The sequence below is a fragment of the Sphaeramia orbicularis genome, chromosome 9 (assembly GCF_902148855.1).
Source record: "Sphaeramia orbicularis chromosome 9, fSphaOr1.1, whole genome shotgun sequence".
Lineage (NCBI taxonomy): Eukaryota > Metazoa > Chordata > Actinopteri > Kurtiformes > Apogonidae > Sphaeramia > Sphaeramia orbicularis.
The window spans coordinates 49,601,553-49,626,767 of record NC_043965.1 but is presented as its reverse complement, the minus strand read 5'-3'; the positions used below and the strand labels follow the sequence as shown (position 1 = coordinate 49,626,767).

At 37.2% G+C, this 25,215-nt stretch overlaps 1 protein-coding gene across 1 annotated transcript; it reads right to left on the bottom strand.

Moving 5' to 3' along the window:
* Positions 1 to 5,387: 5,387 nt before the first annotated feature.
* areg (amphiregulin) lies at positions 5,388 to 18,161 on the bottom strand. The gene is made up of 6 exons (XM_030144131.1): positions 17,983 to 18,161; positions 16,243 to 16,410; positions 13,682 to 13,910; positions 12,369 to 12,548; positions 9,609 to 9,722; positions 5,388 to 5,828 (listed from the first exon to the last, which is right to left on the bottom strand). Exons 1-5 carry the CDS (start codon positions 18,017 to 18,019, stop codon positions 9,629 to 9,631), a joined length of 708 nt encoding a protein of 235 aa, XP_029999991.1. The 5' UTR covers positions 18,020 to 18,161; the 3' UTR covers positions 5,388 to 5,828; positions 9,609 to 9,628.
* Between the last annotated feature and the right edge of the window lie 7,054 nt (positions 18,162 to 25,215).

Sequence of the window (25,215 nt, the reverse complement as noted above, 5' to 3'; positions counted from 1 at the left end):
ATGATAAACAATGACAAGATAGACACCCAGCTATGGAGCAAATGTTTATCCAGGCCCCTAATGTGTGCTATGCTGATGCTAATGCTAATGTTAATGTTAGGTATCAGGATGGGTAAAATACAGCCTGAATTTCCCTACAGCTACAATAAAGCCACTTAACCTTTAACCTTTTTAAAGACTGCACACTGCAGTACAACTCCCTCAATGAAAGAGTCAAATGTGACCACAGAGAGTGGAGAAAACCTCAGAAATATAAGGTTGAATATACAGTTGAAATGTGTGTGTAATCTAATCCTTGTGTTTAAGGATGATTATTATTTGAGTGTAACAGTAAAAAATAACAGATTTTGCAGCATCACACCATTTCAGTCACCTTGAGGTAGAGCTCATCTTAGTCATGACATGGTTTTGGATTAACCCTTAAAAACCCAAACAGCCACCGGCAACCAAAAGCATCTCCTGATCTAAAGTGTTTAATACCTGTTGATCCACTAATCCTATCAATACATGTAAATCATTGGTGTTAAGTTTTGTTTGTCATCTTTTCGTGGGCATCAGATATGACCCATTTGGATGTTCAGAGGCTCCGTAGTTACCATGGAAACATCCTCCAGCTTATATCTTCTTCTTCTTCATCTTCTACAACATTGATTCACCAGTAAAACCCATGGAGTTTGACAAATGGCAGAAGTTGTAGATGCTTGTTTTTATGTTCATTCATTGATATCCTTGCTGAAAAATCAGTTTTTTTCCTGTTGTAAAATAATAACCATTTTCATGAACATCGACATGATCAGTACATTAAATATAGGGGAAAATACCTGATTTACACAGAAAAATGCAAAATACAGAGGAAAATATAATAATAAATGGTAATAAATCATTTAAATAAGGTTAAACAGAGAAAAATTTAGAGTAAAAAAATCCGCAATAGCATGGTAGATTTTGAAAAATATATCCAAGGCACACTGTAGGATTTGTGTAAAAATAAAATGCCTTTATTAATTCATGGCAGTCCTTAAAATACAGAATATGTATGTACTGTATTTTAAAGACTGCCATGAATTAATAAAGGCATTTTATTTTTACACAAATCCTACAGTGTGCCTTGGATATATTTTTTGAAATCTAGCATGCTAATACGGATTTTTTTTTTTTACTCTAAATAACCAGACACACCACAAGTTTCCAAAGAGCACCTGTGGATAATCACCTAGAAGAAGACCCAGCAGCGCTTCCACTTTGTTGGATTAGAGAGAAAAATTTATTAGGGAACTGCCCCAGAAGGAGCCCTAGGTCTTTATGGGTTATGTGGTCTTGAGTACAACCTGGATGCATCTGTCATCTGTCAGTGGATAGATTCTGCTTCAAAGGACAACAATGACAAATAAAAATCAGATGAGCTCAAAGGGTCGTTGAAAAGGTTTGATGAATATAAAATAATTTGACCTTCACGTGTCACTTGATCTCAGCCTACATTAACACCCACTGTTTAGAAGAACGTGTTAAACACTGTCCACCATAATCATCAGGACAACAAATGACAGAAGATCTCTTGGAAAAATGGTGTTGATCTCCGGATATTTGTCACAGGGGAAGCATTATCATTTCATTTTTTGTCTCCCTTATCTTAAATACACTTGTTAGTACATTCCTGTGAGATGACAGCAGTCTACTCGCTCCCTTTCCTATGTTTGCAATCCACTTTAAATTCCTGTGGTTGTACTTTGGAGCCTTCAAACCACCTCTGTTTTGCACGTTAGGGGACTAATAACATACAGTAGATTGTAGAATCAATCCCAAGATGCACTGAAGCTGTTCTGGAGGCATGTGGTGGAGTAACGCCTTCCTGAGACACTTCATGCAGGCTTTTCTTTCATTTATTATATAAACATGCGCTGGAATGTAAATGCACGTAGTCGAACAAAGGGAATGTCATCATCAAAACAGAAGAATGGGATGAGATGTCTGCAGAAGACGTAAACACACACTATGTAGTATCAAATAAAGAGGAGTTAAAGTTAAACGACTGACTAGAGAAAGTGTGGAAGAAAGTAGAAATAATACATTTACAGAATTAATAGCTCTTACAACTCCAGCTTTATTTTCTGTAATCTGACTCTGTTGCAGTTAACCCTTAAAGGCCCAAACATCCACCTTTAATTTAAACCATCTACTGATGTAACTGTTTAATACCCGTTGATCCATTAATCCTATCAATACATGTAAATAATTGGTGTAAAATACAGTTTGTCATCTTTTCATGGTCATCAGATGTGACCCATTTGGACTTTCAGAGGCTCTGTGGTTACCGTGGAAACACCGTTATCTTCTCCAACATGGATTCATTAGTAAAACCCATGGAGTTGGATCAATGACAGTGGATGGACACACTGGGTTTATGTTCAGTTAATGATATGTTTTGTTAAAAAAGTAATGTTGTAGTTTATTTTTTTCTTTTTTTTCTGGTCTGATATAATGACCTTTGAATTTACTGTGAGCTTTTCTGAATGTCTAAACGTCTGAACGTCTAAATGAAAAATAGGAAAATACTTGATTTACACTGAAAATGCAGGGGATGATATTAAAATAAATGGTGCTAAATCGCTTGGGAAAGACCAAAAAAACCAAGTTGTGACAAAAATAGTTGTGAGTCTTAAAGGGTTTAAGTGTTTTAACATCTTAAACCGATAAAATGACTGGAGTACAGGTTATGTAAGATACCCTCAGACATAAAAATGGATATTTTTCCCACTTGAAAGCTACTTTATATGCTTTAAAGGGGAAGAGAGTGAAGAAAACTTTATTTACTGTGCATCTTTGAGGTGTAGAAGCATAAACTAAACCTTTTATGTTCAGTAATAATTCTGCCACATAAATATTATAAATCACAGTGTGCTTAATAACACAGCAGCATGATTTGCAGGTGAAACAACCGCTGATTTTCCTGCTGTCACTCCCATAAAGTTACAGAAATTCAGTAATGGGAGGCTACCAAACAGCAGAAATGCATCCAAAGGAACAACAGTCTTCCTTTCTGTGTGTTTCTGCGTCCCTTTTTCATGCTTTTAGACTGTTTGTGCTGCTGCTGCTACTGCCGGTGTGGTGTTGCATCCTTTGTGTTCAGTCTATTCTTAGCTCCTACTTGTGAAGCCTCTAATTACTGTACGTTCAGACTTTGTTTGCATTTGTGTGAGGAGAGAATTCCGTGTTACCTGGACATTCCCAAAATAGCTCAGGGCAGGCACACCCCTGCTTTATGAGTCGGCTGTCACTCACCTGTTGAAAACACAGCAGAGCCTCAGAGACATGAGGCGAACATGATAACATTCACACTATTCACTTCCACTGTTACTCTGTATATTTGATAGATGTTGTGTAAACACCATACTCCGTTTGGATATTCTGAATCTGGCCTTTTTACAAATGGATGTAACAAGTGGGATTTGCTGATATTATTCCAATTTTATGGTGATTCTATGGACAAGCAGAGGCATTCAGAAGAATGAATGTCATTTATGCAGGTTATTGCAGGTTGTACCATGCGTCCTCAGTTTACAGTCAGACTAAGGCCCAATCTAAATTCACCCCGTGGCCCCTCCCCCTTACCCCTACCCCTCCATTTTGCACATCCACTTGAAGGGGTAGGGGTGTCCCGATTCTCAATGAGAAGGAGGGGAAGAGCTAAGGCGATGGGCTGTTTGTCCCTCGAAATGGAGATTTTTCAGGACCACACTGCAAACAGAGGGGTAGGAGAAATCTCCCATAATTCTGTTTGAATCATCAGGAAGATGGAGGTAAACACAGCAAAAAAGTGCAGCAGTGTGATGAAAGAAACACACAAATGTACGAATTTTCTTCTTCTTCATCCCTTGCAACTCTGTTTCAAGGGGTAGTGCCAAGTGCAAGGGCCAAGGGGGAGGGGTAAGGGGGAGGGGAAAAGGGTGAATTGGGATTGGGCCTAAGATCTTTTCCGGAATGATTCAATAGACAAATCCCCATCTTAGGTCAAAAAAGAAACACCTGCTCTTAAACATTACTAGAGAAGATATCACCAGGGTTCTGCATGTGAGCAAAAATTAAAGAGGTGGCCTTTTCAAGAAGGTGTTTGCAGATATTAATGAGGGAGTGTGAGTGCACACAGTGGGACATATAGCATTGGTGGAAAACTCTGAAAAAGTTCTATTTTCAACCCTCAAAGACCCAAACATCCACCGCCAACCAAAAGCATCTACTGATGGAACTGTTTAATCCCTGTTGATCCAATAATCCTATCAATACATGGAAAGAATTGCTGTAAAATGCAGTTTGTCATCTTTTCATGGTCATCAGATATGACCCAGAGGCTCCGTAGTTACCGTGGAAACGCTGTCATCTTCTACAACATTGATTCACCAGTAAAACCCATGGAGTTGGATCAGTGGCAGTGGATGGACACACTGGGTTCATATTCAATAATAAGTAAAATTAAAAAAAAAAAAAAAAAAAAGGAATAAAAAAAATATACAAAATAATAAGTATTGTGAGAAAAGAAGCAAATAATACAATAAAATGAAGTAAAAAAAACAAACAAACAAGAAAATAGGCAATAAAATTAACAAAATCAAGGTAAATTCATGAAATTATAAATAACATAGAGAAAATAGGCAAGAAAATGAACCAAAACAGCGGAAGTAAACAATAAAATGAACAAAAACAAGAGAAAATGAACATAAATAAGAAGTTAAAAAAAAAAAAAGCCACAAACTGAACAAAATTTAAGAAAAAACTAATAAACCCATGGAGCTGAATCAATGACAGTGGATGAACACACTCAGTTAATGAGAGAACTGGGTGAAAAAGACTTTTTCTTCTATTTTCTGTGTTTCTGATAAAGTAACCCTCAAATTTAATCTGAACTTTAATGAACATCTACATGATCAGTGAATTAAACATAGGACAATGCACATTGAAAATTGAAAAATACAGAGGATAATATCATAATAAATGACTTAACAAAGGTTAAATAGAAAGAAACATTCATTTGGGGGCTGCCACTGAAGTAGAACTGGGTCTTTAAGGGTTACTCGTGTGTGCTTGCAGACATGTAAACAAGTACTATAAGTGGAATTTCATATTCATTACCTTCCTTCTTAGGAATTTTGTCGTTTTCATAAGGGTCAAAACTGACATGTTCTGTGGATTCAAACAAAGCCAGTGGCAGGGCTTTGAGTTTTACTTTTTAAAACTTTCATATCCTTGCAGAATCATGCAGTAAAATGGAACTAAGATGATGGTTGATGGGTTTTACACACCTGAAAAGACTTTCCCGTGTCCTGTCCTTTTGTTTTGCTGTGATGATTATTTGAATTCCGTGGTGAAGTCAGAGCATATTCTCCGAGCTTCTCTCACGGTTATTCCTGTCTGAATGAATCTGTGTTTGGTGATGTTTCTATGAGCACGCTGCTCAGGTATGGGACGCATCCACAGATGGGAATGGAAACAAGTCCATGACACGAACAGACAACACTTCAACATAACACTGAGACACTTTATTGGTGATCAAATTCCATCCCTTTAACAGAGCGAGATGAAGAGTGTTGGTCTGACCTATATGTACGAGCAGTGCAATAAATAAACCTATGAACGCTCAGCATTCACATACATTAACCTCATAGTAATTCAACATACACAAACACACACAGTACAGTCTTTAGCAATAAATAATCACTACAATAAATTACATTCTAATAAGTATGTGGAGAGTCTAATGAAGCAGTCTATTCACTCTACTGCCTCCAGATTCTCAGGCTCTGATCGTCTGCTTCATTTTCAGAAGGTGCATCTGGCTGTTGAGAGAAAAAAAACACCAAATATGAGCATTATTTAGTCACTATTTTAGTTGTACAACCAAGTAAGACTTAACCCTTAAAGACCCAAACGCCAACAACCAAAACCATCTACTGATGGAACTGTTTAATACCTGCTGATCCAATAATCTTATCAGTACATGTAAACAATTGGTGTAAAATACAGTTTATCATCTTTTCATGGTCATCAGATATGACCCATTTGGACGTTCAGAGGCTCCGTAGTTACCGTGGTAACACTGTCATCTTCTACAACATTGATTCACCAGTAAAACCTATGGAGTTGGATCAATGACAGTGGATGGACGCACTGGGTTTATGTTCAGTTAATGAGAGATTTTATCGAAACAGTCCTTTTTTCCAAAATCTTTTTCAGATTTGACCTAATAACCTTTGAACATCTACATGATCAGTGAATTAAATATGGGAAAATACACAATCTTCACTATATACTATAACACAGAGAATAATATTATAATAAATGGTGATAAATCCCTTAAAGAAAGGTTCAGTAGAGAGGAAGGAGCTGCTGTAAAGTAGTGCTGGGTCTCTATGGTTTCATGTGGTATATTGGTATGGTATGATTGCGTTCTTATGTGAAGTTTGTGTTGGAGTCTGTGTTGTGCTGCTAGTCTTTTGTTGATATTTGCTAACTGCATTTCTACGCTACAATTAGCAAGTGTTGCCACTGAGGAAGAGCACAAGAAAGGACTTTAGTACAAAAGTCCAGAAATCAGTGTTGAGGCTGTTAATATCAACAAATATTTGTCCAGTAATACAAACTTCACTTCATGCATCAGTGTTACATATTGAACATTTAACAGAGAAATAATGAAACAAAAGACTTTTTTTCTTTTTTGTTGCAAAAGCTAATAACCTTGAAATACCAACAACAGCCTGACATTGTCACTGACTGCATCTTAACACCATATGCAGAGTATTAGGCAAAACTAGCCAGCAGAAAAATATGGATGAATGGTTGACTGCAACAAAAACACCACTCTCAGTTTTACAGTCAGTCACTCACCCCCCAGTGCAACACCCAACACACACACCTTGTTTTTAATCTTTCCTTGTACATGTAGTTTATTACCTTGTATGTATCCTTTATATGTTGTATATAATTCTGTTTTCTCTAGTGTAGAGTGGGGTCTTTTGTACATTTAAGTATTCTTAATAGTTTTGCATACTGTCAGTACTTTCAATATTTATTTTTCAGTATAATTTTGTGTGACAGCCTTTCTTTTTGCACTTTAAGAATCTGCTGCTGAACAGAAGAGCTGCTAAAAGAATTTTCATTGTTTCTGTCACAGTGACAATAGAGATTTATTTTATTTTATTCAATTCTATTAATTCTATTCTAAAAAGAACAGAAACAGTCAGCTTAGATATGAAGTTAGACAACATCAACAGATAACTAGTTAGTTTTTACTTCCAATGAGAGGCTGTTGGGGTAATTAAATCTAAATAAAGTGGTTTAGATACAACAGAAAAACCTTTGACCAAGTTTCAGAAGAAGCTGCATTCATTGGAGCTAAACTACCCATCTTAGTTTTAACCAGGGTGAACGCTGGGTGAGGACTATGAACACTGATCTGCCACATGCTTTTTATACACGTGAAGTTTGCATGTGAGCGTTCATGGTGTGTGACAGATTTTACCACATGTATGCAGAGCAATAATTCTCTCAATCTGTTGGCGTGAATAGTCAGTGTGTCATGACTGTTATTGTCTGGACATCCAGGTGAACGTGTACGACACAGTGTGCAGTTTCCCTTTATGCTGGCATGCGACAGGCTGAGACAACCCACGGTTAATCCACACTAATTCCGCTCGTGGGGATTCCTCTTTGCATGATGCAACTCATTGCATTCAATAACAATAACAGGCTCTCCTGCTCTGTCACTCCTTCCTGTTCGGCTTAAAGACTCATGTTGGTGGAAGCCTGACGCTGCCCACTGTGGCCTTAAGCAAAACATATGAATACATCATCAAAATATATTCGACTGGGGCTGAAAACAGAATCACAACCATGAATGCACATTTGGCAATAACCTACACTGTGTCCAACGCCTCAGTAGTGAAAGTATCTATTGTTTGTCCTAAAAGTCTCTAGAAGTTGCTAAATGACATCATCACCTAATTTGCATAATTGTAAATGTTCATGTAATTGTGATGAATGATGTAGGACAGAGAAATAACACTGTGTTAGAGACAAAAAGTGAGAATAAAAACAGCCTAAATATGTTTAGAACTCCAAATTAACTATACTCTGTCAATTGTAGTTTTTATTTAACATCCCAGTTCCAACCGTCCTCCTTTATCTAGGCTCGGGGACTGACTAAAGTGACCCAAAAGAGACACTCTGGACCAGTTACTGAGGTTAGTTATTGATTTATTTGGTTTGTTGGGTTAGTTTTTCTCATCATTTTCTTCAGTTTGGTTGGGTTTTCACCCGTCAGTCGAAGGAGTATTGTAATCATTTTGTCATCTGTTCATCTGTCTGTCCATTCAACAACGTAATCGCATTATCAGAAGAATGCATTGACATATCTGCACCACATTTAGACTGTGGATGCATCTTTGCATGGAGCAGAAGAATATTGGAAATAGGTCACCTATAGGGCCTGTAGGGCAGTAACTTTCAACAGAATCTTACACTACATTTAACCAAGGGGGATTAAAAGTACGCAGCACGTTATGTTTAACCTTACAGTTCACTTAGGAGAAAACAACAAGTCACAGTAAAACAGGAACATTCACAACCAGAACATTTGTAATTTCCAGTCGACATGAACAATGGAAATGGACCAAAAAGAGACAATAGAGAAAACTGTCAATGGGACTGATTTATATTCAAGAGTGAAACACTGACTTTTCCATCTACAGACAGACCGTGGGTTTATATGACTGGGACATCATCTGGTGTCATTTAAAGGAAATGGGTGAGTTTTAGGGTTTGAGTCACTTTACAAAAGATGCCAAAAGTTTACAGACAAAGCAGATAAATTTGTTGCTATGGGCTTTTTGAAAAAAGTTGCTTGGGTAGTCAGAAAATTTGCTAAATTGAGCAACAAAAATGCAAAGTTGGCATCAGTGATAACTTAATCTCTTCTTGATCAAGGTTAAAGCTTAGATTTTCAGTCCAAGCAACTGAATTTTATATTTCTGTGGTATTAAGTTTTGCTGGACATGTCTTGATTACTGTGACTCTTGACCCATGACTTACAAGAAAAACTGTCCACGGCTCATGCAAAAGCACATTGTGGATTTTTATCACTTTGATGCAAAAAAAAAAAATATGGACCTTCTGATGTACAGCCTGGGTCAAAATGAAAACTTTCTTCCCTTCATTCTCTGTTTTATGCCATGCATGGCTAAGTGCGTGGTTTCTCTACTCAATTTGTTGAAATCCATTTTTTTCATCATTTTCATTTTCTATCTCTGTAAATAAATTTTATTTTAAACATCCCATTCCAGCATACACTGTATTTAAAAACAAAAGTTTTCACCCGATGTAAACTGAAATATACTTCAGCCCCGTTCGGACCTTGTACCTTAACTGGTTGTTAATCTGTGACTTAAATATATTAACTGAACCTGTCTGTGATGATTTCAAAATGACTAAAGTTGCACCAAAGAAACCATCCTGAACACTCATTTTTCCCAGTGCAGTACTGGTTTGATCATCATTCATGGAAAATGGCTGTATGTGCATCTGTTATGCTGGTTTACAGTGTTTGTAAATGGGTCACGTACCGGCCAGTAACTCGATGCCTTCACACCATCGCGTCTCCACTGGGTTTCTGGAGTTTCTCCTGCTCTGTCGCAGTTCCCAGGTACGATGCCAAGAAGTTTTTATGGGACCTGTAACTACAAAAGACATTCACCGTGAGCATGAAAGCGAAGTGTGATACTCATGACTGTCAGGTGGTTGTTGTAAAATGAATTTTCCTTTGACTGGCTTCAGTTCCACTGATTTTATCAGAGCAAAATGAAATTCAAGATGTTTTTGTTGTTGTTTCAGTCATTTTTATGGGTCATGGTCTATATAGCCACTACTTTATGGCCACAAAGTGCCTTGAATTATGATACCAAAGCTTATTTGCATTTTGCTGGACTGTTGACTTTGCTCTACATTCCAACCATAGCTGTAGTTTAGTCATATATTGATAAGGAAGTGGGATTAAGGGTCAGCTCTCACTATCTTCCCGTAAATGCATTACCCCATCTGTGGCAATCTGAAATAAAGCATGAGTAATATTTGCATTCATTGATGACTTACAGTGAAATTTCGATTTCACCAACCAGTCTGTGATGGATAATAAAAGCACAATGAGATGCAGACACTGTGTAAGTCAGGGTGTGGGTGGGTGTGTGAAGGGCCTTTTGATGTGTTCAGGGGCAGGATATGCTCCAGTGTAAGGTTTAATGTCTGCAGGGTGTGGGTCATTGTCCATGTGCAAACCTGCTCAGAGTTTCTATAAGCTGTCTTTTCACAAAGTCTTTATAAGGATAAAGAGGAAAGTAAAAAGGGCTTTTATTCCAAACTATTCAATGAGTTTTAAAAGGTAAAACCAAAGCTCACCGCCTGTGTCTGTGAAGCTTTACAGAGTGACCCGGACAAATCAATGTTATTTTAGTGAATCCCATTATAGACAAATGAGTTTGTCTTTTGTATTAAAAGCACCTATTTTTAATAGTATATTTTTCATAATGTTTTAACAGACAGTTTATTTTGCCTGTTGGTGAAAACCTTTATCCATCTGACCATAGGATCCATCACTGCCTCACCATGATGCTGAAAGAACAGCAGACAACATGAAAACCCAGATTTCTACAGGCTGAAAGAACAGGCACCTCAAAGAGCATCATGGGTACTGAGCTAAAATAACCAAAGAAAGCAGAGCAGATACAAGGTACAAACTGTATTAAAACTATTAAAACCTAACTCTATCCAAACCACCTGATCAGAGGTAGTGTTATTATGTCTCACACATTTCATTCTTAATTTTCCATGGATTTGCCAATCACTGTATTCATAAAGACTTCAGATCAGATCAGATTTTAATTCAAAAAATACCAAAAGCACCAAATTCTGCCTTTATAGATGGAACTATATATTGAGTTCATGTTTAAAATGAATCGTGTAAGAATGAAAAAGTATACTTAACTAGAAGCACTCGGAGAGCGCAGACCTCCGCCAAGGCTGATCAGTGCCCCCCCCCCCCCCCCCCCGTGGGCCCCCCCACACCAAGGAGGTTATGTTTTTGCCAGGGTTTGTTTGTTTGTTTGTTTGTCTGTCTGTCTGTTTGTCTGTCCGTTAGTGTGCAACATAACTCAAAAAGTTATGGACAGATTTTGATGAAATTTTCAGGGTTTGTTGGAAATGGGCCCCCCCACCCCCGATCACCACCAAAATTTAATCATTTCTTCCTTATCCCATTTCCAACAAACCCTGAAAATTTCATCCAAATCTGTCCAGAACTTTTTGAGTTATGTTTCACACTAACGGACAGACAAACAAACAAACAAACAAACCCTGGCAAAAACATAACCTCCTTGGCGGAGGTAAATATAAGTACATATTTGCAGGAGTTATTTAAAGGAGCAATCTGTCATTTTATTACATTCAAATATCACAAGACATTAATCGCTCTAACCGCCTGTTCCCTGTTTGTGTTAATGTTGTCAGTTTTGAGTTGACTTTAGCAAATGTCACCTTTCAACTGACTCCAGCTACAAAACAGATTTCACCACAAACCGTCTGCTAGAACATACACAAATCTACTACAGTGAACCAATGAACCTTTAAAAGATTCAACAAAACAAGCAAAGAAAAGAATCAACTAATGCAAATTTCACTTTGGAATATGTAGATTGTATCGAGTCAGTTTATAATTACTCTGCTTTTAAGTGTAACTATATCATTGTGTTTTGTTATATTCTTGCTGTTAATTATCATTTTACACATATTTATTCTGTTTTACTATCTGTACTCTGGACATCAGTGAAAATGAGAGCATGTTCTTGTTGAATGAATAAGGAATCTAAGGCTACGTTCAGACCGCAGACAAATGTGGCCCAGATCTGATTTGTTTGCCCATATGTGACCTGTATCTGATCTGTTAAAGACAGTTCGAACAACAAAAATCAAATCTGAGCCAGGCCGCTTTCATGTGTGGTACTAAATCCGATACATCCACTATTTTGCAATGCGACTTCAGTCTGAACGGCCAGGTTGCATTTATCCGACATTTGTGTCATTGAAATGCGACAAACGTCACAATTCTACATCCCAGGAGTGTTGCTTCTGTAAACACAGGTCACATATTACATCTGGACCTCTTTTGTGCAAGCGGGTCACTTCAGGGTCGCATTCAGTTCATACTCAAAACTGATAGAAGTCGCATTTAATGTGTAATATGAACGAGCACACAAAAAAATCGGAGTGTGCATTAAGACCTGCTGTGTGAACGTAGCCTCAGATGGATGTGGGCGTGTGACGTGACCACTCACTGAGCGCAGGTCATGAGGATGATGGCGGCGCAGCTGATGACTGACAGGACCACGGCAATGACTACGAGGACGGTCTGGACCAGCTCAGTGTTGCTGCTGCTTTCATCATCATCATTCCTGTTTCGTCCTGTCAACAGAGTCTGGATCCCACAGCGTTCACCGTCGTAACCCTTCATACAGCTGCAGAAAAAAGATTAGACCAGCAGACTTTTAACTCAAACAGTTAAAATGGATTTAGTTGGATTTAGTGTTTTCAACTCCTCAGTATTACAGTATCTATTTTCTGTCCTAAAAGTCTCTAGAAGTTACTAAATGATGTCAACACCTAATTTGCATAATTGTAAATGTTCATGTAATTTGTAATGAATGATGTAGGACAGAGGAATAACATTGTGTTAGAGACAAAACGTGAGAATAAAAACAGCCTAAATATGTTTAGAACTCCAAATGAACTACACTCTGTCAATTCTAGTTTTATTATTTAATGTCTCAATTCCAACCGTCCTCCTTTATCTGGGCTTACGGACCAGCTAAAGTGACCCAAAAGAGACACTCTGGACCAGTTACTGAGGTTAGTTATTGATTTATTGGTTTGTTGGTTTAGTTTTTCTCTTCATTTTCTTCAGTTTGGTTTGGTTTTTAACCTTTCGGTCCACTTAGGAGACGACAACAAGTCACAGTAAAACAGGAACATTTACAACCAGAACATTTGTAATTTTCAGTCGACATGAACAATGGAAATGGACCAAAAAGAGACAATAGAGAAAACTGTCAATGTCAATGGGACTGATTTATATTCAGTGATTTGTTTTAGACAAACAACCATATGTGTTTTCACATCAGAGTCTCCAAAAGTCTCCAATAACTGGATTTGACACTAGTGTCTTTTTGGATAAAGAGTCTCTAGATGGGTCTGAAAAATCACAAAATATACCAACAAAGTGTCTAAGTGTGAAACTCTGACTTTTCCATCTACAGACAGACCGTGGGTTTATGTGACTGGGACACAGGAAATCATCTGTTGTCATTTACAGGAAAATGGGTGAGTTTTAGGGTTTGAGGCACTTTACAAAAGATGAGAAAATATTAACAAATTTTAAAGAAGATAAAATTGTTGCTAGGGGCTTTTTAGGGGTAGAATGAAAAGTTGCTAAATCTAGCAACAAAAGGGGCAGATGCATAAACATGAATTTAACCCACAAGCCCAAATTCAACGTCTGGCCCATTCCATTTTTCCCATTCATGTTTCTTTCCACTGATTCTCATATAAGCACAAGCCTCCAAATCAAAGCTGTGCTGTCCTGTGTACTCACATGCACACGGGCTCCGGCAGACCCTCCATGTATTTGCAGTATCCATGGATACAGTATCCCAGGTGGCTGGAGGTGCACGGGTCCAGGGTGGTGCTGAAAGGGGACTCGTACCCGCTGGTGTAGAACGAGTACTCGGGGTTCATGGAGGTCGTGCTTTTGACCTGCTGCCTGTTCCTCTTCTTGCCTTTGCCTTTCCTTTTCCTCCTCTCATCATTATTCATGTGAAACACTGTAAATAGAAAGAAAGTTTCAGAATGACACTTCAGTTTGCTTTATGAAAACTAGAATCGTGGAGTCAGACTCAAGAGTTGGATGGGTTAAAAAAATAAATAAAAGAAATAAACATAAATATCGATATAAATATGAAACATTCAACAACCTTAAAATAAAGACAGTATAAATGTAATAGAAAATACATAACATATTTAATAAAAGTCCATTGTTTGTTCAAGAACTGTAACATTTCAAGGCCAGTGGCTCTTCACTCCTCATTCCTACTGAGATATCACAGTAGAAAAGGACAAATGATGTTGACGTCTTTAACATGTTAAAAAACACAACTTAGATGCTATTTCTGCTGAAGATCAGCAGAGGAGTTCTGTGAAAACTGTAACCATCATTACCAGATGCATTTTTGCACATGAAGAAAAAAAAAAAGTTGCAGTCATCTGATCGCACAATAACTGAACACCATCAGCCATATTTAATTCTTTGTTTTTTTTCTTAACCCTTAAAGGCCCACAACATTTTTTTTGTCTTTCCCAAGTGGTTTATCACCATTTATTATAATATTAACCTTTGCATTTTGCATTTTTCAGTGAAAATCATGTAGATATTCATAAAAGCTCAGAATAAATTCAAAGGTTATTATATCAAATCAAACAAATGTGAAAAAAAAATTACATTGTAAGGAAATCTCTCATTATCTGATCATAAACCCTGTGTCTCCATCCACTGTCATTGATTCAGCTCCATGGGTTTTATTGGTGAATCAATGTTGTAGAAGATGACAGTGTTTCCATGGTGACTATGGAGCCTCTGAACGTCCAAATGGGTCATATCTGATGACCATGAAAAGATGAGAACCTGTATTTTACACCACTTATTTACATGTATTGACAGGATCAGTGGATCAACAGGTATTAAACAGTTTACATCAGTGGATGCTTTGGGGTCTTTAAGGGTTAATGGTCTTCACATATTAACCCTTTCATGCATAGTGGTCACTCCAGTGGACAGTTATTCTCCAGCTGTTCTCTTCTATATTCATGGGTTTTGTTGTTTTAGTTCCATATCAGCCAACACAGCGGACGCTTATGCATCATCCCATACACTATAATTCATACCATTACTGTAACTTTGCTGTTCTTGATAAACCTGATCTGCAGTAACATGTTTGAGTGGAAATCAATTGTTATTTGTTAGAAAAAAAAAGTTGTTTTTTTTTTTTTTTTGCATATTATCTCCATGAAAAGAGTAATAATTAGCATTAGAATGTGCTAAAATGTGAGAAAACATCAGATTTTATTTCATTGTTTTAAAATCAATTTTTGATGTTGGGTTTTAAACATGTTTCTTTACTTCAAAATTAAATGCATGGACATTTTTGTAACTCCATGAAAAAAAAAAACCCAACTTGATCACATTGGGTTTTTTTCATGCCTATGGAGGAATAAAAACACTCAAGAAAGAAAATGTTAACTAAGGTTCTCATAATTAACGTATGAAAGGGTTAAAGTGAATGACAGGAGGTTGAGTGAGTTCCTTTAAAGGGCTTCTTTTTATACTTTTATACTTTTACTTGCTAAATACACTTTTTTGAGAGTTGAAAGTTGTTCTTTGGAGTGTGTTCGACTCCTATAAGTACATTGAAATAACACTGGGCTACAAGTAAAATGCTTCCAGAATAAAAGTAGTGACATTTTACCACATGTGAGTCACTGATAAAGAAAAATCCAGTCCTAAATGCTGGTTGGCTGAAGTTTCCAAGATACACTCCTGGGTCAAAATGTGGAATACAAGAATTAACAACAGAATGGGTTTTACTTCAAAGGAATATTTGTCTCAGAGCTACCAGATCTACTTCAAAACACTGTCTGCACATGACAATACATTCACTTTACAGGTTCTATCTAGTGGAACATTTATAAATCTATTGTATAAATGTACATAAACCAATATATATGTGTAATAACACTTTATCATATTGTTCGAAAACATCAGCAAACCAGCACTTTTAATTTAATTTAATCTCTGAAGCAGATAATTTCTTAAAAAAAAAAAAAAAAAAAAAGTAGACCAGTGTTATTGACATGTATTGATAGGATTAGTGGATCAACAGATATTAAACAGTTTATCAGTAGATGTTTGGGTCTTTCATTCATTCATTCATTTTCTGAACCTGCTTTATCCTAACTAAGGTCATGGGGGTCACTTGGAGCCTATCCCAGCTACATTATGTTTGGGTCTTTAAGGGTTAAATACTGTTCATTAAGGTCACAGAAAAATCAACCGGTAAAGAATGTACAAAAGTACTGGATTATTTCACAGTGTTATTGTACCGTGGTTTTGATTGGCTCCCGCTGAAACATCTTCGTGTTCTTCCACCTCGTCATCATCGCTCAGTGAACTCTGGAGGCCCTCCCCCGAGGACGGACCCCCGGTCACTCCACTCAGTTCAGTGGAATATGTGACCTCTGACCCCTCAGCACTGACAGCAGCGCAGACGACTGGAGGAGAAAAAAAGCATCAATGAAGAAACACATCACCTGAAGCCTAGAAGAGGAGTGGTGCAGTCCAAAGTCCTAGGGAAACAGTGATATGATGAGTTCACTGTCAGTACGTCAAAGAGAATGACTTTATGTCTGCTGAAACTAATCCACAGAGTTAAGTTTGGAGTTGAAGAGTTATGCAGATGTGAAAAACAAAAGTGTAGAACTTTAATGCAAAATATATTTAATATTTGTTAATGTCATATACAGAACAAGTCATATAAATAGTAGATTCTCTTTTATATTTTATATTTCATGTTTCATCCTTGAATGTTTCTGCCTGTTTTTCTGCAATTTGTTTTTTTTTTTGTTTTTTTTGTTTTTTGCTGCTGTTAAGACTAAAGTTTCCTAACAGAGGGGTCAGTAAAGTCATATCTCATCTTACCTTATTTTATCTTATCTCATCTTAATATTACATTTTTACTTATGTAGAATTTTTTTAGTTCAAGAGTTGATTGAACTAAACAAAACTGAAAAAAATCTTAGAGATCAACCAAAACCTTTAGACTGACTGGAGCATATGAGGCTTTATTTAATGCGGGGGTGTCAAAGTCATGTTAGTTCAGGGATCGAATACAGCCCAATATGATCTGATATGTAAAATAATGACATAATAATCTATAAATAATGTCAACTCCAAACTTTTCTCTATATTTTAGAGTGAAAAATGTAAAATTACAGAATGGAAATGTTTACATCTACAAATGTCAATAACATGAACAACTATGAACAAAATAGTCTTATGAAAAATAACAGTTTCATGCCTCTGCTTATCATTTCCACATGTGCATTACAACTTACAGCCCACAGTGGATCTACAAAGAGACAAAGATTTATGAACAGGCAGAATATTGTTAAATCGGGAAAAAAAATAGGGGTTATCATTTATTATAAATTATTATGATCGTATCTTACTGGACTGATCCACTTGAGACTGAATTGGGCTAAACGTGGAACCTGAACTAAAATGATTGTTTGTATTTTCAGTGTAATTTTTGCTTTTCACAAATTCATCCCACAGGCCAGATTGGACTCTTTGGCGGGCCGGTTTTGGCCCACGGGCCGTATGTTTGACACGTATGAGTTAATGCCTTGAAACGTCAGATTCTGATTCTTAATCCCTGTTTGTTATTGATTCAAAGGTAACTAATCAAAAAAACTTTCCACCCATCCATCTTGATATATTGAGAACAATTTGAGCTATTGACAGTGGAACCAGTACAACCAGTCCACTTCCAGAACCTGTGCCATCGCTCACACCAACAGGAACAAAACTGAATCAGATGTGAGTGAAGGTTATTCAAACATTCCAAATATGCTGACCTTTCCACAGCTTCTGGAGCCTCTGTGATTTGACTGAAGCTCCTTTTCAGCAGCCAGAGGCACCACATACTGTATCTGTCACAGATTCTTAGCCTTGAAAATACCTGATTCTGACAAGCCTGGTCTTGCTTCCTTTTCCCTCTGCCTTCGTTTCTTCTCCTTCATTTCACTGATTTACACAGAAATAAAATGCAAGTCCAGACTCACCGAAGCACAGGAGACAGGTGAGAACGAGAGGGTTCATATCCCAGGACGGCAGCGTGGATGTGTGGATGACAGTCCTGCTGAGTGTGTGATCTGACTGAGTGTGTCTGAGTTGCGTGTGTGTATTTATGGAGGAGTGTGTGTCAGTGTGTGTGCTCCCTGACTGATACAGATTGTGCTTTGCTCTCTTTACCTCCACTGGGTGCAGCTTTTATAGACCAACGCCTGCCTCTCAGCTCCCAGGAGAAACAAGGGTTTGTGTGTCTGAGTGAGTGAATGTGTGTGTGTTTGTGTGTTCATGTGTACATCTGTTTCTAAAAAAGTGACAAAATAAAGGTGTGTGTGTAGCTTGTGTGTGTAATGATTAATCTGCCTCGGGCAACACATTCTGCATCTCATGTTTCCTAACATGATAAGGCTTCTGTCTGTGAATAATAAGTGTGTGAGACATAAAACACACTCATGTTTTCTCACTGGTTTCTCCACATCATTAAAATCATTATAACCATTAAAACCATTAAAACCACACCGACAAAAAGAAACACACTTCCTTCTCTTTTACTGCTTCCTTGTGTTTTCCTCTATGGGCTTGAATAAGGTCGTAATTACGGGAGCAATCTCTAAGTGAACACACACACATGCACAAACAGTCCTGCCAAGTGAAAACCTTGGACATCACAAAAAAGGAATTAATTTTACCGATAAAAAAAATAAAATAGTATAAAATAAAAACAACTAGTCAACCATCTTGTCATTAAAAAGTATTTAATTTTAAGAAAATATCTGTATCTTTGTCCACTCAGATATTCCAGATAACACAAAGTTCTGTCCAGTAACACATCAAAGAAACCAAAAACCAAAGGAACAAGATTATTTCTAGAGCTGCAGCTATTGAGGATTTTTGAAATAAATGGACTCTATGCACAGCCCCACTACTTCCTGAACTTCAGGTGGCTCCTTTATTTCCTGTCTTTCATTATTGGACACACCGATTAAACCAGGTGTGTCTGTTACTTCTTGTTGTGACTACTGATTAATCAGGCACACCTGGATTAATCAGTGTGTCCAATAATGAAAGACAGGAAATAAAGGACCCACCTAAAGTTCAGGAAGTAGTGGGGCTGTGCATAGAGTCCATTAATCTATCCATTATTTTTCTTTGATTTGATTCAATTAAACATATGGGACCCCATCACTGCTGAGCCAATCCCACTGTAGATAGAAACTGTTGAGAAACATATAATAGGGACTGTTTTTGTGTGATTATATACTAATGAAAACAGAATCATAAATGTTATCTTCCACTTTTGCAGCTGGATCCTCATAAATCCTTCTAAACCCAACACACTAGTCCTGTATGAATAGTATTGCGAGCTATTTAATTTATTTACAATACAACGTTTTTATGAGCTGAAAACACCGAATAAATAATAAAAAGGAAGTATGTAGTAACAATGTGGACATTTGATTTTGCAATAATGGACGTCACAGTCAGACCTTATTCTCAGCACAAAGACATGACTAATACTGATCATAAAAAGGTTTATGATTTTATGAGATGATACAGATAGGGACAAGGTAAGAAGCACATGAGTAAAACTGAGAATAATCTCACCTGTTATGAGGAGTCAACACATTAACAAGATACAAATACAAATATTGTACTTTGGGAGAGTTTTCACATATCTGTCAACGTTTTAATTTAACTTGCTTCATTTTAACCCAAACACTGGTTTAGATAAGATGAGATGAGATAAGATAAGATAAGATAAGATAAGATAAGATAAGGTAAGGTAAGGTAAGGTAAGGTAAGATAAGGTAAGGTAAGATAAGATAAGATGAGATGAGATGAGATGAGATGAGATGAGATGAGGTGAGGTGAGGTGAGGTGAGGTGAGGTGAGATGAGATGAGATGAGATGAGATAAGGTAAGGTAAGGTAAGGTAAGGTAAGATAAGATAAGATAAGATAAGATAAGATAAGATAAGATAAGATAAGATAAAACAGGCAGAAACACATGCCATATAAAGAGAAAAACAAAATCTGCTATTTATATAAATATTCATTTAGATAAATATAATTTATATATTTACAGTACAGTTGCACATGCACATGGTGTGATATGGGGGGGGGGGGTACAAGGAACTATTGTATTGTTAACTTACCAGGAACTTTAACTTGACCCACAATTTTCAAACACCTTAGCACGTTTCCATTTAAATTACCTGGTAAAAAACTTTCCTTCAGCCTCAAACTTTCCCTGAAAAACGTTCCTGGTTGGAGGCGTGATTTTTAGATTCCTTGGAATTCTTGGGGGTGGAGCTGTGTGCTGAAGAACGCTGATTGGTGGAACACACTTGGAGCTTCTGCCTCGGGCAACACAGAGACAAAGATTTACAAAGACTTACATTTACCCACAATGTTAAAGCCAGTGTGCATCTGCAAACTTCTTTATTCCATTTCTACAAATTTCACATAATTTGTGTTTTAATCATTTGGAAAAAGAAGCAGAAGAAGAGAAGCTACAAGAAGTGGATGGATGATGAGGTCCATTAGCCAAATACACTTTTTTGAGTGTTGAAAGTTGCTCTTTGGAGTGTTTTCGGCTCCTATAAGTACATTGAAATAATACTGGGCTACAAGTAAACTGCTTCCAGAATAAAAGTAGTGACATTTTACCACATGTGAGTCACTGATAAAGAAAATCCAGTCCTAAATGCTGGTCGGCTGAAGTTTCCAAGATACAGTCTTGGGTCAAAATGTGAAATTTGAGAATTACTGAGGGAAAATGGGTTTTACCCATGAAGAAAATTAGTCTAACCAGTTGATTTATCATCATTCATTCTAATATTATCTTCTGTATTTTGCATTTTTCAGTGTAAATCCTGTTTTTTCCTATATTTATTTTGCTGATCATGTAGATGTTCATAAAAGCTCAGAGTAAATTCAAAGTTATTAGATCAAATCAAACAAATGAGGAAAAAATTACTTTTTCAGTCAAATCTCTCATTAACTGATCATAAACCCAGTGTGTCCATCCACTGTCATTGATCCAACTCCATGGGTTTTACTGGTGAATCAATGTTGTTGAAGATGACGGTGTTTTCACGGTAACTATGGAGCCTCTGAACATCCAAATGGGTCATTTCTGATGACCATGAAAAGATGAAGAACTGTATTTTACACCAATTATTTACATGGATTGATAGGATCAGTGGATCAACAGGTATTAAACAGTTTACATCAGTGCATGCTTTTGGGTCTTTCAGGGTTAATGGTCTTCACATATTAAAGTGAATGACAGGAGGTTCAGTGAGTTCCTTTAAAGGGCTTCTTTTTATACTTTGATACTTTTCCACTTTTACTCAAGTACAGATGTTGAATGGTTACTTTAGTTTCACTCAGGTATTTGTACTTGTTCTTGGGTAAAGGCTGTGTGTACTTGTGTGTGTGTGAATGTTACCAAGCGCTGATGGACTGACTTCCACTCACAGGTATTTTTTAATTCTATTTTCTTCAGTGTTTACTGTTCAACAGGTGGCATCACTTATGGAGTGTGGACTGATTTAAAGATGTTACTATGTCTGTACACCGTAACCAAGAGGAGACCTTAAGGCTTGGGTGGGGATGCTGCATGGAAGGGTGTGTTCCTTCTGTTGTGTCTGTGATTGGAGGCCGTCCCATCATTTGTGCTCCAGTGGAATCCCAGTACAAACCTGTTTGATACGCTGGCACTTCTCCATCGCTCAGTCCTTGGGCTCAACCATGAACAGAAACTCCTGACACGTTTTGTTAAGAACAATCCCAGACTAAAAAATTGTTTGGATTATGCGTAATGGCATTAGGGATATGCGATATAAATATGTGGAAAGTGTGACACAAGCCTAGAGAGCAGAACTCATAACAGCCGCCCACTGTAAACACACTGCTGCTGCCTAGTTAACGGCACGAACAATCCAAACTATTCTGACATACTGGTGTATCTCTGGAAAAAACTATCAGTCATCAGACATTTTCTCAGATTAACTTTACTCAGCAGCTCAATTATATGTCTATTTCTGCCCACACACAGCATCAAACCCTGCAAATACAAACAGTATTTGATTAATTACAAAAATTTGTTGCTCAAAATGTATTATTGAAAAACACACAAAGAAGTGGCTTAACCCTTTAACCCCTGATGTGTCTGTGGGGAGCGTTCTGAATGTATGATTTACTTTAAATATTCATAAAAATTCAACCGTTTGCTCAATAGGAAACACATCAAAACGTGCTGATAGAATAGACATTGCACATTCTGTAGACATCTGAGCATGCTCAGTGCACCCCCCACCGCCTGTGGAATGGGGGGTAAAACACAGAGCACTAAGTGACACTGACTTATTATAAAAATAAGTGGTTTGGCCATTCTTCACACTGTTTTCCGTGTTGTTTTTGTGTTTTTACTGTTGTTTACAGTATTGTCATGATTTTCCTTTATTTTCATTCTGTATTTTTACCTAGTTTTGATCATGTAACTGCTTTTTGGAGTTCAACCAGGTGCCAAGAAGCAGCTGGACTGATTTAGAAAAAAAAAACAGCCCCAAAACAAAAACTACTGGGCAGAAACTCAAATTACTGTTGTTGTTCAGTGTGTTCCAGTTCATATTAAACATCCTAAATCTCGTATTGATGTACATTCTGAGTGCCGCATTTAGTCAAAACCTGTCAAACTTCAAATCCTCACTGTCTTCTTCTGGTATTCCACCTTGTTTTGACCCTAAAACACACAGTAAAACAAGAAAAAGGAACACAAGCGCATACTGACAGCAGCTTTAATGACACTTATACAGACGCAAATTGACAGCAGTGAAATAATGTTTAAGGGTTTAAAGGGTTAATGTAGCTTCCACCAACTGTGTTGCTCATTGCATGAGTAATCTACTATTTCTTATGCAATAATTAGGTAATAATAGTTGCATAGAGTAAGCACAAAGCTAAGATTAGAGCAACGTTTCCTGAATTGGAATATGTTTATCCCTAAGCTTTTTAAGGACATAGTCTGAGTGTGTGTTTGTTGTGTGTCTGCATGCAAATGTGTTTTTAAGTACGCCATAAACAGAGTGGACTCCGCAGGTGAGTCCATGTTCATGCTTATTGCTTTTCATTAACATGCCAAAAGATACTTTGGTTAGCTATAAAAACCAGTTCATTGACTTGGATTGAAGCCTTAATGAAGGTCCAGAGGCAAAAAAACATGTTATTGATTAACTGAACACTGACACTGGGCATGTAACCACATACGCACAGGTGACCGTTTAAAGGAACATTAGCATTAAGTGTATTTGGTTAAATTTGGCCAACTGACTTTAGTACTCCTTGGTACTGATTCTATTAAACTGTGAACTCCAGAGAGATGACCACTATTCCAGCAAAAGATGTTCCCTCATTTGGCATTTTGATGATAATGGCGGAGGACATTCTTTAACCTGTCAGTTCCACCCCCCACCCCCTTGGTTATAGCACATGAGTTATGGAAGCACAAAAAAACACCAGTGGCAAAACCTGCACTTACTCAAATGACCATTTGAGGACACAAGGATAAAGGACACAAGGATAAAAGATACAAAGATAAAGAAAAACAAAAAACCCACAGCTACATACACAGGGATAAAAACATAAAAGTAAATGGTTTTAAAACCCACCCTTAACTAAATGCCTGTCTAAAAAAGAGGGTCTTCAGTTGCTTTTTAAAGACTCAAGTGAGTTTAAGCCATAAAGACCCAAACAGCCACTGGCAAACTGAATCATCTACTGATCTAAAATGTTTAATACCGGTTGATCCACTAAAACATGTAAATAATTCATATAAAATGCAGTTTCTCAGTTTTTCAATAGCATTGTATGTGTCTTTTTTGGATGTTCAGAGGCTCCGTAGTTACTGTGAAAACACCGTCATCTTCTACATCATTGATTCACTAGTAAAACCCATGGAGTTGGATCAATGACAGTGGATGGACACACTGGGTTTATGTTCAGTTAATGAGAGATTTTATAGGAAAAGTCACATTTTCTTCAGTTTTCTCTGTTTCTGATATAATAACCCTCCACTTAAATGTGAGCTTTTAAGAGCATCTAGATGATCAGTAAATTAAATATAGGCAAGGAAGAGCTTTTTTTTTTTTTTTTGCATTTATCTGAGGTCATATTAGGTACATGCTGGGGGGAAATATGTCAAAATTTCACATTTATTATTGGGTCTAAAAAGCTGGCAAAGTGACAGATACCAAAATGAACCCAGTTTCATTGAAAGACCTAAATACCAGGGGAGGTCCCATTCAGAGGAGATGTTATTATTATTATTATTATCATTATTATTATTATTATTATGGGCGACATGGTGGTGCAGTGGTTAGCACTCGTGCCTCACAGCAAGAAGGTCCTGGGTTTGATTCCATCACCAGTCGACGGGGGTGGGACCTTTCTGTGTGGAGTTTGCATGTTCTCCCCGTGTCTGCGTGGGTTCTCTCCGGGTACTCCGGCTTCCTCCCACCATCCAAAGACATGCACTGATAGGTTAATTGGTTAACCTAAATTGCCCATAGGTGTGAGAGTGATTGTTTGTCTCTATATGTTCAGCCCTACGATGAACTGGCGACCTGTCCAGGGTGTACCCCGCCTTCGCCCCTATGTAGCTGGGATAGGCTTCAAGCGACCCCCCGTGACCCTAGTGAGAATAAAGCGCGTTCAGAAAATGAATGAATGAACATTATTATTATTATTATTATTATTATTATTATTATTATTATTATTATTATTATTATAGGCATTACTGATTCAATTCAATTTAATTCTGTTTTCAGCATGTGGCATGATACAGTGTGTATCTGTAAACCAGTTTATCTCATCAGCTGATTCACACTGAACACTTCAAATATGACATGCATTTATTTTTATTCATATTCATCGGTCCAGGTATACATAAAGTACATATATTATACATATGTTGTTACAGCAGTCATACATCTGGTTTTGTTCCATATGCTGGTAAAAAAGAAACATGTTTCTCACAGGAGCTGATCTGAACAAATAAAAGAAGAAATGCAAAAACTGTCCAGATATGAGAAGTATGTGAAGACCCTCAGCTGAGACCTTCACCAGGAACAACAAAACATAGACAAATTCCAAGTTAAAAAAAAAAAACAAAAAACCTCTCAATCATCCTCTGACTCCCAGCCTTGTGATCTCCATTTTTGA